Source organism: Lissotriton vulgaris, chromosome 3_1, assembly GCF_964263255.1.
Source record: "Lissotriton vulgaris chromosome 3_1, aLisVul1.2, whole genome shotgun sequence".
Taxonomy (NCBI): Eukaryota; Metazoa; Chordata; class Amphibia; order Caudata; family Salamandridae; genus Lissotriton; species Lissotriton vulgaris.
This window is the reverse complement of record NC_141689.1, coordinates 2,081,562,457-2,081,574,633: the sequence shown is the minus strand read 5'-3', so window position 1 is coordinate 2,081,574,633 and position 12,177 is coordinate 2,081,562,457. Positions and strand designations below refer to the sequence as shown.

The 12,177-nt window shown below is 44.8% G+C and overlaps 1 protein-coding gene across 2 annotated transcripts in view; it reads left to right on the top strand.

Annotated features, from left to right (window-relative positions):
* The window catches only part of PAICS (phosphoribosylaminoimidazole carboxylase and phosphoribosylaminoimidazolesuccinocarboxamide synthase), a 450,256-nt gene extending 438,451 nt beyond the window's left edge, over nt 1-11,805 (top strand). For both annotated transcript variants that reach the window (XM_086962612.1, XM_086962611.1), the window contains one exon: nt 11,547-11,805. In XM_086962612.1, the coding sequence (XP_086818738.1) occupies nt 11,547-11,713 (167 nt within the window). In that variant the 3' untranslated portion in view covers nt 11,714-11,805. The remainder of the gene's footprint in view (nt 1-11,546) is intronic.
* The last annotated feature ends 372 nt before the right edge of the window (nt 11,806-12,177 follow it).

The following is a 12,177-nucleotide window of genomic DNA, read 5'->3' as shown; positions in this document are numbered from 1 at the left end:
TATAATATAAGATGGAAGGATCAGGTGCCGAACAATTTCCCAGCAGCGAAAATGGCAGGCAGAATAGTAAACGTATCGACAAACAGTAATCGATCAAATCAATGGCGCTGAAACATGAAGTCAGGATGTGAAGGAATATTACGGTCAATTCGCGCCTGCAGTTACCTGCCCTAAGACCCAAAAAAACACCACGAAAATTGAGGCACAGATGAAAAAGCAGGGATTGATACCAGGGGAAACCCACTGCACTGACCCAGAAAAGAAAGACAAAGAGATAAGAGAAGAGAAAAAAGGCCATGGAAACAAAAATAAAAACGAAAGATCCCCTCCCCCAACCCCCCACCCTGCACCCCTGCAGATGACTATGGCCCCCCCCCCCGCAGTGTGCCTGTCGCCCGAGAACCAAACCCGAAATATAGAAGAAGAGAAAAAAGAGAGAAAGGAAACCCCACCTAACGGGGAAGCGGAGGAGGGCGATAGTCTATGAGCTCCCGGTCTTCCTCCCCCCCCCCCCCCCCCCCCCCCGATCAAAGGGGCCCCTCTAAGCCAACACAAGTAAAGTTGTCCACCATACAAAAATACCCCGGGGGGGGAACCACAAACCCCCCGCCCCGGAATCCGTCTGTTGATGAAGCAGTCCCGTTACCAATAGATCCATCGTAAACGATTCAACCCACAATCTCAGCCTTGGCCCCGTCTAACAAAGTTGCTGTGTCCCTCGGATAAGAAAAGCCACATCCCTGGAAAGTCAAAGTTCACACAGAAGCAGCCGGAGCTTGAGTCGGCAATTAGGAGAGGAATAGCAGGTACCAACGCACACAGCTTGCACCAACGATGTCCCTCCCCGTCCCCAATCATCGTTCCATCCGCCATATTGGGAGACTGATTGGGAAGGGGGTGCAACTCGTTCCGACACAGATCAAAGTGTGGGCCAACAGTGTCCAGGATGGGGGAAGCAGTGAAATGCTCCGATAACTGTAGGACCAATGTTTCCGAGAACTTAAGAGTCACCAAGCTCAGCACACACGATGTATTCCGTTTCTTCGGGGGCAGGCACAGCTTCCAGCACCGGGTCCAAACACACCAGTAGGGCTTCCAACAGGGGGCAAGTCGGCTGCCGGGTCTCAAAGAGCAAGTCGGGGCTTGTTCCCGGTCCTATGATTCCATCTGTTGCCGACAGCCAATGATTGACCTGGGCCCTCACCATCGCGTGAAGCGCCGCAACTTCCGCCATTACCATCCGCAAGGAAGGGCCACATTGAGTCCGTTCCGCCGGGTTCCATTCGGCCGCAGGCATAATGATCCCCACGGAAAGGCTCCCTCTCCGGGGCAGGATACGCCGGAGCAGAAACAGGCCCTGAGGGACGGGCCAGCAACATGCAGCAACGCGCGGCGGGACCCCAGCAGTGCTAGTACCGGGCCTCCGGGCCGGGGCCCCCCGCGACGCAGCACCGCGCACCACCCGCCGCCTCCCCTCAGGTACAGGACCAGGCAGCAGATGGTTGCAAAGTAGTTCAGAGAATTTTTTCGAAAGTTCCAGGGACCGGACCCAACCACCCTCGGCAGTCCGTTGTTCACTTTGGACCCGGGTAGACCAGAAATCGAGACCCCGGCTTCCAGTCTGGGTTAGGCCTCAAAACATTTTCGATGTTACTTCACACCAGAACATCAGAAAAATTCTGCAATCACACCATCGGGATGCAGACTAGTTCACCCACACGAATCCGGGGCGGAGATCAAGATATTCAACAGGATAAGCGAGCGGAAGACGGGGGTCAGCGGAGCCGGGAGACTATGCGGCCATCTTGGTTGGTGTTGTAGCTCCTCCTCCTTTCATTGCATTTTAATTGGACTTGCGCTAACCATTTCAACACTTCCACCAGACCGTTTTTGGCAATAGACTGGGAGGAATCTGTTCTCTTCCGTGTGAATAGAAGCTGGGTATCATCCGCATAGGCTTTGATCTTAGCACCCAGATCCTCTGCCAAGTAGATGAGGGCATCATATAAACATTGAACATAAGAGGGCTCAATGTTGAGCCCTGGGCCACCTCTGTCGTGCTTCGTGGGGATGAGGTGAAGGGCGGCAGCCAACTTGCTGCATTCTGTTGGTTAAAGATTGAATCCACTCCCACGCCTGGCAAGAGATGCCGATGTGGGACAACCAAGCCAAAAGTTGATGGTGTGGCACAGTGTCTTAATGCGGTAGAGTAGCACAAGAGCAGTCTGTCGCCTGCATCCAGACACTCCCTAATTGCCTCTGACACCTCCAGTACTATGAGAGGCCCTAAAACCTGACACTGTGGAGGATTCGGGCACTCTTCATCCTGCCCAAAGCTGTTTGTGCGCGGCCTTCTCGCACACCTTAGCCACTGCCGGAAGGAGTGAAATTGGACTGTAGCTAGCTGGGGTAGCGGGGTTGAGTGAGGGCTTTTTCAACAGCGGGAGACGTTTTGCCTGTTTCCACTCAGGTGGAACAATGGTGTCCATGAGGGACAAATTGACAATTTGTATTCACTTCGTAGTTGACTACTTCCCCCACAGCAGCCAATAGCCTGGCTTGGCAAGGATCCGAAGGAGAGCCTTATTTAAGCAATTGCAGTATCGCCAGAGTATCTGACAGCGAAATAGGGGTGAACTCCATCAGGCAAGGGCGAACAGCAACAGGATCAGGAGCAGTCTGTGGCGAATAAATCGCCTGCTGTTAGATGACTGTCCCAAAACTATCCTGAATAGCTTGGATTTTAACAATGAAAACACCCGAAAGCTGCTCGCACCAGTGGTTCGAACCAGGCGAGGCCATCTGTTCTGCGCAGGGATTCAGGAAGCTTAGTACAACTGCAAAGATCTCCTTCGAATTGTTTTTTGATTGAGCAATACGCTCCGCAAAGAAGTGGCCTTTGGCCAACTTAACCATGGAATAATAATTGTGCTGAACTTTCCGGAGTACAATTTTTCAAGCAGGCAGTAGGGAAATCTCCAGCAGCAAGTTTTTTTTTTTTTACACTTCTTTTGGTCTTTAGATCCTTAGAGAACCAAGGTTTAGATGGGGATTGTCTCGCTCTTTTATGAGCCCGGGGTTTGGAAAATTGCTCCACTGCACTAGCCAGCCAGTTATTGAATCCCCCAACTGCCTCCGACAGACCCCCTAAAATACAAGGGCGGGTATCCGCTAAGACTCTACCAAATGCAGCTGATTCGATGTGAGGAGATTGTCTCGCCACCTAAGTCTTCATAGAAGAATAAGATGGCTTAAAGTTCCAGGAGATTTGAAGTAAAAAATGATCGGAACAGGAAGAGGGTCCTGTATACTAACTGAAAGTTGGAACAAACACCATCAATGGTATGACCCCCCACTATGAGAAGGAGTTAATCCATTGAGTCAGCTGAGCAAGATCCATGGACTCATTAAAAGCATGTGTCTGAGGTCTCTCTACAATCAAAGTGGATATTAAAATCATCAAGTAAGATAGTTGGAGAAGTGTAAAGCTCTGGGCACAATCACTTCATCCAACGCGTTTATAAAGGCTTTCGTGGCCAGGGGGGGGGGGGACAATAGACCAGTGTGGCTCCTAGTAGAAAGTGAGGAGAGATGGTTGGGGAGAAATCCAGTGCTTCCCCCCCCTCAATAAAAGAAGAGTGGCTACACAGGCAGCCAATCGCTGGCATATTGCTAATACTCTATCTCTTGGCTACTTACGACAGAGCGCACTGGGATGAATTTGAACAATTACTCTAATATTTACCTGACTAACACAAGGCTAAAGCACACTACCTGATTTGGGAAGGGAAACTAGTCTCCAACACTTCCATTAGATGCGGCTGACACTGCCGCTTGTTCAATCAACACCATTGTCTTGCTACGTAGTCACGCCTGGCTTAGAAGCCTGAACATCGGATTTAAAGCCAGACACTGCCGCTTGTTCAATCCCATTGTCTTGCTACATAGGCACCCCTGAAGCCTGAACGTCGGATTTAAAGCCATAAATTCTATCTCCAATCTACCTTTTGATAAAGAGCATCTCTTTGGTCCTGTGGTAGGCACTTCTTTAGAAAAGCTAAAGGACCCAGACGTTGCAAAATCAATGGAGCCCTACAGTCCCCATCCAATCGGGGTTTATTTCATCGCTCTTTCTGCAGAAGGCGGCTTCAAAACCATATTTACAGACAACACAACATTATAGAGGCAACCGTCAGTTACTCTCTTCAAGAGGTTACTTTCGAGGCGGATCTAGAGGCAATAATGGCAAGGAAAGAGGTAAAGGTTCCACACCCCGCACCTCTACCAACAAATAAACACTGACTTGCCGCCTCTTCACTTCATCATTCCACACCTCATAGAATATCAAGGATCCGACGTGTACTCTCTATTTTGTAATACTCGAAGGCCTATACTGGACCTAAGGGAGTTGAGTCAATACATTAAAGATCACTTTCGCATGGTGACACTTTAACAAGTGCTCTCCCTACTACATACATCAAGGCGACTTTCTGTCTACTCTAGACTTAAAGGACACATACTTCCATATCTCAATACATCACACTCATCGCAAATCTCTGGTTTGTAATAGCAGGAAAACGCTACCAGTCCAAAGTGCTTCCATTCGGAGTCACCACTGCTCCCAGAGTTTTCACCCAATGCCTGGCAGTCGCTGCTCACCTGCAAAGACCGCAGATGATTCTTTTTCTTGAATATTTAAAAAAGATGATAAATGTTTCCTTGATCTTAAGGTATGAAAATAAATGGAAAACTAATGTATTACATGTCTATGTGAATATTTTCATCCATGTTGCATCCTTAGTGAAATATATTAGATTTATTCTAAGTTTTGAAAAAACAAGTAGGTCAGTATAGAGGTTCTACATTTCAGTTTTTCACCACTGAAAGTGGGCAGAGATTTTGTTTCATAAGCCAAATTATGAAGTGATAACTTGTTCACGGATCGTGTTTTACTAATTAAACTGCTACACCAGTGAAGGGTACCTTGTGCGCCCTGTCGCTGCAGAAATGTACCAATCTAGATCCTATGTCTCACTGATCTACCTAATGCTTACTGGCTATGCTGGGTTTTCACATAACTTGGCTAATGTCAAATTGTCCACGAAACATGACCAATTATTTTTGACATTTGCTTGCTGCTGCTTTGCTTACAGCACTATAGTGCTTCCTTGGCAGGTTTGAAATCATGCTTTTGAAGTCAGTTCTGTAAGAAGGTTTTGTAAACTTACTCTGCAGCCCACATATGACCTAACTTTTAGGCCCCTTTCATGTACCAGTTTACTATAACCTTAAGTAACATGTTGATATACCAAATAGGGGGTTAGCAAACCTGTTACCATGTTTAGAGGTTGGGAAACAGCTACCGACTTTTAGTGCACATGTTGCAGTGCCCAAGCCATTTTATTTTCTCTTGGCTGTCTGTTCTTTTACAAAACTTCTGTACTTTGGGTAGTACTGTATATGATGCAGTGGGGGCGGACAGGGCGGGTGGGCTCTCCTACTGCTTACCACACGTCCAACTGACTCGCTTGGCCGAGCTCCATATCCAAAGGACTCTAGCATGCCTAAGAGCAGCCTGGCTGGGCTCAAGGAGCCAGTTATACTGCTGGCTTCAAACTGTTGCACCCCTTATGTCTGATAATGTTATCAGAGTGCCATCATCTTAACATTGTAAAGGTTTGGCATACCGGGGCAGAAGAAAACAACTTTCTGAATTGGGCTTTAAATAATTCTCCAGTTGTAGTGCAACCTCCACCCAGCCTCTCTAAAGGTGGAACTCCTAAATTCTTTGGTTTGCCATTCTTCTGGTTTTCAGGATCTTTTGGTATTGTATAAGCTGAACATAAGGTTGCTGACTGATATCTAGTTTGAGGATTGATCCACACAGATTGTTGCAGAAATGGTTCCACCTGATCATACCGGTCATATTAACTGACCCGCAGGGAACAATTCCAATAGTGGAATTGAGAGCATCCCCAGTGATCACCTTTGAGTTAATTCTCTAATTTCCGGTTATCCCTGACGTTTAAACTATTTCATTTGGTTAACCTAAAATAGATTCTTTCCTTTCTGTTTTTGTGCTTTTCTCTTATACCCATCTTTTACATTTTTGGGTTTTATGGCTGCTGGCACTAGTTTCCTCATTTCATGTGGCAACTATTTAATATTTGGTGCTTTCTGACTCCCCTGCATGTGGCCCAAATTGCAGGCTTCTGTATTCTTAAATATGGTGGTTCTGCCTGGTCACAATGGATGTAGGTACCCACTCGTAATGAGACATTTTACTACTGGTTTTTATTCCATATCCCCACCCTTGGCATTTGATTACTTGTTTAGACCTGTTGCCTTGTTAGATCATTTTGTGCTGACCTTAATGTTGGCAAGAAGAATACTAATTTAACCAGCTCTGATAGGCTTGTGAAGGTGGGTAATTGGCAGGCTGGTATGACTCCTGCCAGTAAGGAATCAAGCAAAGATTCCGGGGCAGATTTACAATTACTGGCGCATCCCTGCATATCGGCAGGGATGCACCAGTAATTGTGCGCTGCAGCTCCGCCACCCTTGATGCGCCGCATTTACAATGCAGCGCACCATGGGGCAAAAACGGCATAGATGTTTCACGAATCTGTGCCGTAAAAGCGGCGCATTGCTGGAGTTGCGTCGCAAGCGCGACGCAGCTCCAGCAATGATCAGGGGGGGGCCCTATGTGCACAATGCTGCGTCAATCCTTACGCCTGCTTCAAGCAGGCGCAGGGTTTTGACGCAGCATGGGCCCAAAAGCGACTGAGTGAAATGTTGTAGATTTCACTCAGCCACTTTTGGGAGGCGTTCCTGCGCCGGACCGCCTCCCCCTGCGATGGTACGCCTCTTCTGGCGCAGGGCTTTACAACGTGATGCATCTCCTAAATGCGTCACGTTGTAAATACCCCGCACCATGGCACATCTTTTGCGCCGCTACTGCGTCACAAGTGACGCAACTGCTGCGCAAGGGGCTTGTAAATCTGCCCCTCCATGTTTAGCTAGGAAACCGACCTGACTTATACAATCTTGATATGGTCTGATAGGGCAGTGGATGCTACTATCACACTTTGCACTCTGACTAAACTAGTTCAGGTTCAAGCCTCCTGTTTTTTTTTGGATCCGTAATGCCTCCTAAAAACTGCAAGGAAAAGAAACCTAAACATTGGTGGAGATGTAACTATGAAAATTTGCTCTTCTTTGTTCCTGATCATAAACACCCTAGGTCTGAAGAACGAGAGTTTAGTAGGAATATCAAAGTTCTTTAGAAGATTCTTTGGGGCAGTTTTCAGAGCCCTACCAGAACGTTCTGACACTGATAAAGGTAACTGTTTATGCTGTACAAATAACTTTAAGGATTAATCTGCCTTTTCTTCAAAGTGTAGACCTATTGGGTCCGCAGAGCTCCCTGTTCCATCGAGAATCTCTAGCCACATGCATTGTTTTTCCCCTTCCTAACAAGTATTCAATCTCTTAAATGAGTTCTCAAAAACTCCTTTTCTTAGGCACATTTTCAGAGATACTGGCTGAATGTTGGCTTTATCTTTATGTAGAATTCATAATTTCTCTCTAGCATAACATGGTGTTCCCACTGGTTTTAAGACCGCTACTGCCCTGCCACTCTTGAGAAAATCCAGCTGTGGCCCAAAGAGAATTGTAATTTTTTTTGTGAAGCTGAATGTCTTTGCTGCTACTGCTGTCTCCATTTCTTTTTTTTTTTTTTTACTTTGTTTTGGAGTATATGTTACATTTACATTAGTCTTCTGTTAGCACCTTGACCCTTCTAAGTCTGACATTTGACACTGTTTAACACCATCTTTTGCTATGCCTGGCTGTACTAAGAGGATGTTCTGCCTCCATTTTTTTCATTACAGATAAGGAACACTTACTCTAGCTAAGGGTTTTTTCCTTGTAGCATCTCTTTAATATTTATGACTGGTTGCTGCCCTGATCCGATACCCAGGGCTAAAATATTATACATACATGGGTGACACCTAAATACTGCTGAAGCCGTGCCTCACCTGCGTTTACGAGGTGATTACAAGCGATGATAAATGGAGGAATGTAGCAGCTAGCTGAAGTTTAACTCTAAAACAGATCTGTTTTGGGTGACAACCCCTATCTTTTTGTCTTTTTATTGCTTCTGGGCTTGAGACTGGACCACCCACCCACTCTCAAAAAGACCACCTACTAGTGTGGCTAAGAAATTGGTAGTAACCATTGATTATCCTTTCTGTAGATGCTCAAGATCAAACTGTTTGCTCTTCCTAGATAATCTAATTGGAAAACTTTGTATTACCATGCAGTGTATCAGCTGCAGGAAAGAATATAAAGATTTCTCTTTATGAACTCCTGGGTGGATAATTGTACTGACCTGTCTTACATCCCGAAATTACAGGTTGTACAATGCTGCTCTAATGGTTCGAGCGTCATGCTACTGCTGTGCCAGCCCACTGTTAAGATCTTTACAGTGGCTCCACATCCAAACCTTTATCACTTTTAAACTACTTTGCTTGCCGTACAAATCTGGCTTTGAAATAGTTCCTTCTGTGTTTTAAAAACTGGCTTTGGTGATTTTTCTGGCACGACCGCTTTGGTTTTTCAACAACCTGGAAAGCTGCCATCCTCTGTCAGCCACACTGGATGGGGGAAAGCTTCTCTGTGATGGACCCAAGGTTGTGGAACGCAGTGCTAGGATGGCAAGAACAAGTCTGAGTTGCCCAGGAACGAAGATCTTTGGGTCAATTTGCTTACATTTTAGCTCGCATAACCCCAAATTGTAGGAACACAATCTATCAGGGGACACCAAAAATGCCAAATTCTCTACTGCTTGTAAATGTATGCAGACAATACCCAAATATTTCCATTGAGAGAACCTGTACAGTTTCACCATTCCCATTACATACTTGGACCATCTCCTGTCTTGTATTAAGGAGAGCTATGTCTGCATGACTGCGATCATCTTAATGGTAGAAAGGAATTTTCTCCCTACCCATCAACTTGTTCAGGCCACCAAAAAACGTAATGTGCGCAGACTGAACTACTTTAACCCTGCTTTTAATGTTTTCCAAGCAAAGTTCATATTAAAGATTCTTAGAACAGTGCAAAAAGCACACTAGGAAAGAGTCCCCAATACTTGGTTTAACATAGCTCCATGCCAGATACCTTCAGTCATTTGTTACTCACTTGATCTAGCAATGATTGAACAAGAAGAAGCCTGGTGGCAGATCCCTGGGGCTTCAAGGCCCAAGACTAGAATTCTTTTAACCCCACCCTGAGTTCAGACCAAGCCAAATCCACTTCAGGCTCAGACTTTCTAGATGCACAGTCTGGACTCGGGTGCTGCAATTTGAAAGCATCTGCTATTGGATCCTCGCTACCTGATTGAATAGTGTTCCTATCCCTTTCCGTCCTCCAATAGTAAAACGATTACACACAGTGCATTCCTAATCTGATAAATGAAACCCATAGATAATTTTAGTTTCACTGCAGCATCCACGTTTGGGTTTGTTTGAGACCGTATTTAAGTGGGCAGCTGGCTGTTAATATTCTGCTATATCACCAGAATAACTCGTATCTGCATATTGATTATGGGTTTCACCCAGAGTTCATCAGGTATGCAAAGATTTTGAGGTAGAGTTTGATAAATATGGAGGCTAAGACTTGGCCCTGAGAGACAAGTGCCCAATGTCCATACCCTGAAGTCCTTCCTGTTGCACGTAGCTGAAGGAAGTACTAGTGGTGAAGTGTGTGCTTTAACTTGATACAGTGACCGTATAATTTACCACTACGCCTACCACACACACTCGCTGCACATATCTACACTAGCACCAGTAACATGATTTTAACTTTCAGTCTGAAAAAACATGTTCTGGTTTGCTTTGGCGTTAACATTTATTTTTTCTTCTTCTAAAACTGAATCTGAAATTCTTTTGAACCCGCCTGTTAAAATGCAGTTATTGCTACGATTTTTTTTAAATCCCCAGTTTTGATTAGTTCAGCGTACCATAACTCACACTCGCCAAATGCAATGCTTAGTACCCCACAATCTGTATAACCACCAATAGGACTTCACGCTACAACTTTAAATTGCCACGAATGTGCACTAAATTGCAACAAATGTGCAAATTTATGGATCCTAATTAAATAAATGTGTACGTTGTTAGTTTCAGTCTAGAGTTTAGAGTAAAGCTCACGTTCTTATCTATATACATTAAAAAAAAGTCTGACTTGGCTATAGGGTCCCCGTGAACACATTATTAAACTGTTAAATTGCCCTGTAACCGGTCATTAATGTAGAATAAAACTTCCAGTGAAAGTAATAAAATGCTTTATTGTTGCACGGTATAGTTAGGTAGTGTGGCTCACTGGTTAGAGGCGGCAGACCCGAGAGCAGAGGACGGCCCGGGACCAGGGTTCGATTCCCGGCACGGCAGGTTTCTGGACCAGGGTCAGTGGACTCGATAATTCTCTCGCCTCGGTGCCCACTCTGATCAGCGATCACACTCGGCAACTCTGGGCATTAGCTTGCCTCATCTTCACTAACGGCCCCACCAGACCGCCGGGGATGCCTGGTCTCACCCTGGAGATACCCGTTAAGGGACCATCTCTCAGGGAAGCCAGGAAGGGTTTCGCAGCGGTCGAAGCGCCTTGGGACCCTCCGGGTAAGTAGTGCGCTATATAAATGCCTATACATTTACATACATACATTACATATAGTTTATGTACAGCTGCTTTATTCCTGGTGTTTGGCTAAATCTATTTGATGGCTAAGACACGGACTTCAGCAGAAAGCCTAAATTGGGTTTGCCCGCTTATTTTTTATTGATAGAATATTTGTCATTTAATGATCTTAATAGAATACATCGTTGAAAAGGTTTGCCTGCTTTATAATTTTTTTTTCAAGGATTTTTTTTAGTGGTAGGGCAATGTGATAGCTGTATTTTTGCGATGTATGAAACTAGGATTGGCATGTATTGGGTAGCAGTAACCTGGATTTGAAGAGAACCAGACTTCTAAGAATGCAACATGCCATGAACGCAAATCAAAACTACTTGCAGAATACTTACCTTAGCGATGGTGCACTATGCAACTGCTTTCCCAAGAGTATCTTTGTTTCTTGTGTAAACCTTGCTAATGTTATCCGAGCATATAGCATGGTTTATTAAATGGACTATGGGATAATTTAGTTGGTTGACATTCATGGTAAAGTCCTAATGGAAAAATAGTTTGGGTCTTCAACAAGTAACTGCAGCACCTGGCATCGGAGCACCCACAACCTTGTAGATCTCCACTCTTGCTCTCAGTTGTTTGAAGTCTTGCACTTGATGCATTCCCATGTCCAGCGTATTCTACTTTATGCTCCATAGATTACAAAATAGGTTATATGAAAAAATGGGGGCATTTCAAGAAGTGATCTACAAAATGATTGGTAGCATGTCTGCTGTTCAGCTTAGAAAAGTATGTTTAAAATCGTATGAAATGTTAATTTTCGATGTTCTCACTATACAATTGATCTCTTTTCTCAGGTCTTGGATGTTCCACTGTCCTTTCGCCTGAAGCTGCTGCTCAATTTGCTGCTCAGATTTTTGGATTAAACAATCACTTGGTGTGGTCTAAGCTGCGTTCAAGCACTCTGAACACTTGGATCTCCCTTAAGCAAGCTGACAAAAAGCTGAGGGAGTGCAGCATGTAATAAATTGTTGCTATTGTACATATACTTTTTGTGTGGGAAAAACCTTTGATATTACCAGTCATTCCAAATAAAACCACGGCGCTTGTTCCTAATTTATGTGGAGTCATTTGTATTGTGTTCTTACTTCTATACAGTAGTGGTAAATTAAGCTTACAGCTTAAATGCATCTGTCCACTTCTGGCCTACCTCCAAATTGGCAATAGTTCACATTTCTGCACTGTATTAGAATTTTACTTTCTGGTTGGGTGTCACAACTGAAATTTCCTAACGTCTTACACTCAATTAGTTCCTCAATTTTTAAACAAACTTTTTTTGTCCTTATTCCCGGTCTAGATCATTTCGATATAAACCATGGGTGTCTGTACTCACACTCATGAAACTGAGGAGAGTAGGCCTTTGGAAAGTTGGAGTGTGTCCCTGCCTACTAGTACCAGTGGTTGCTTCTTTTGACACCAAGGGCAGTT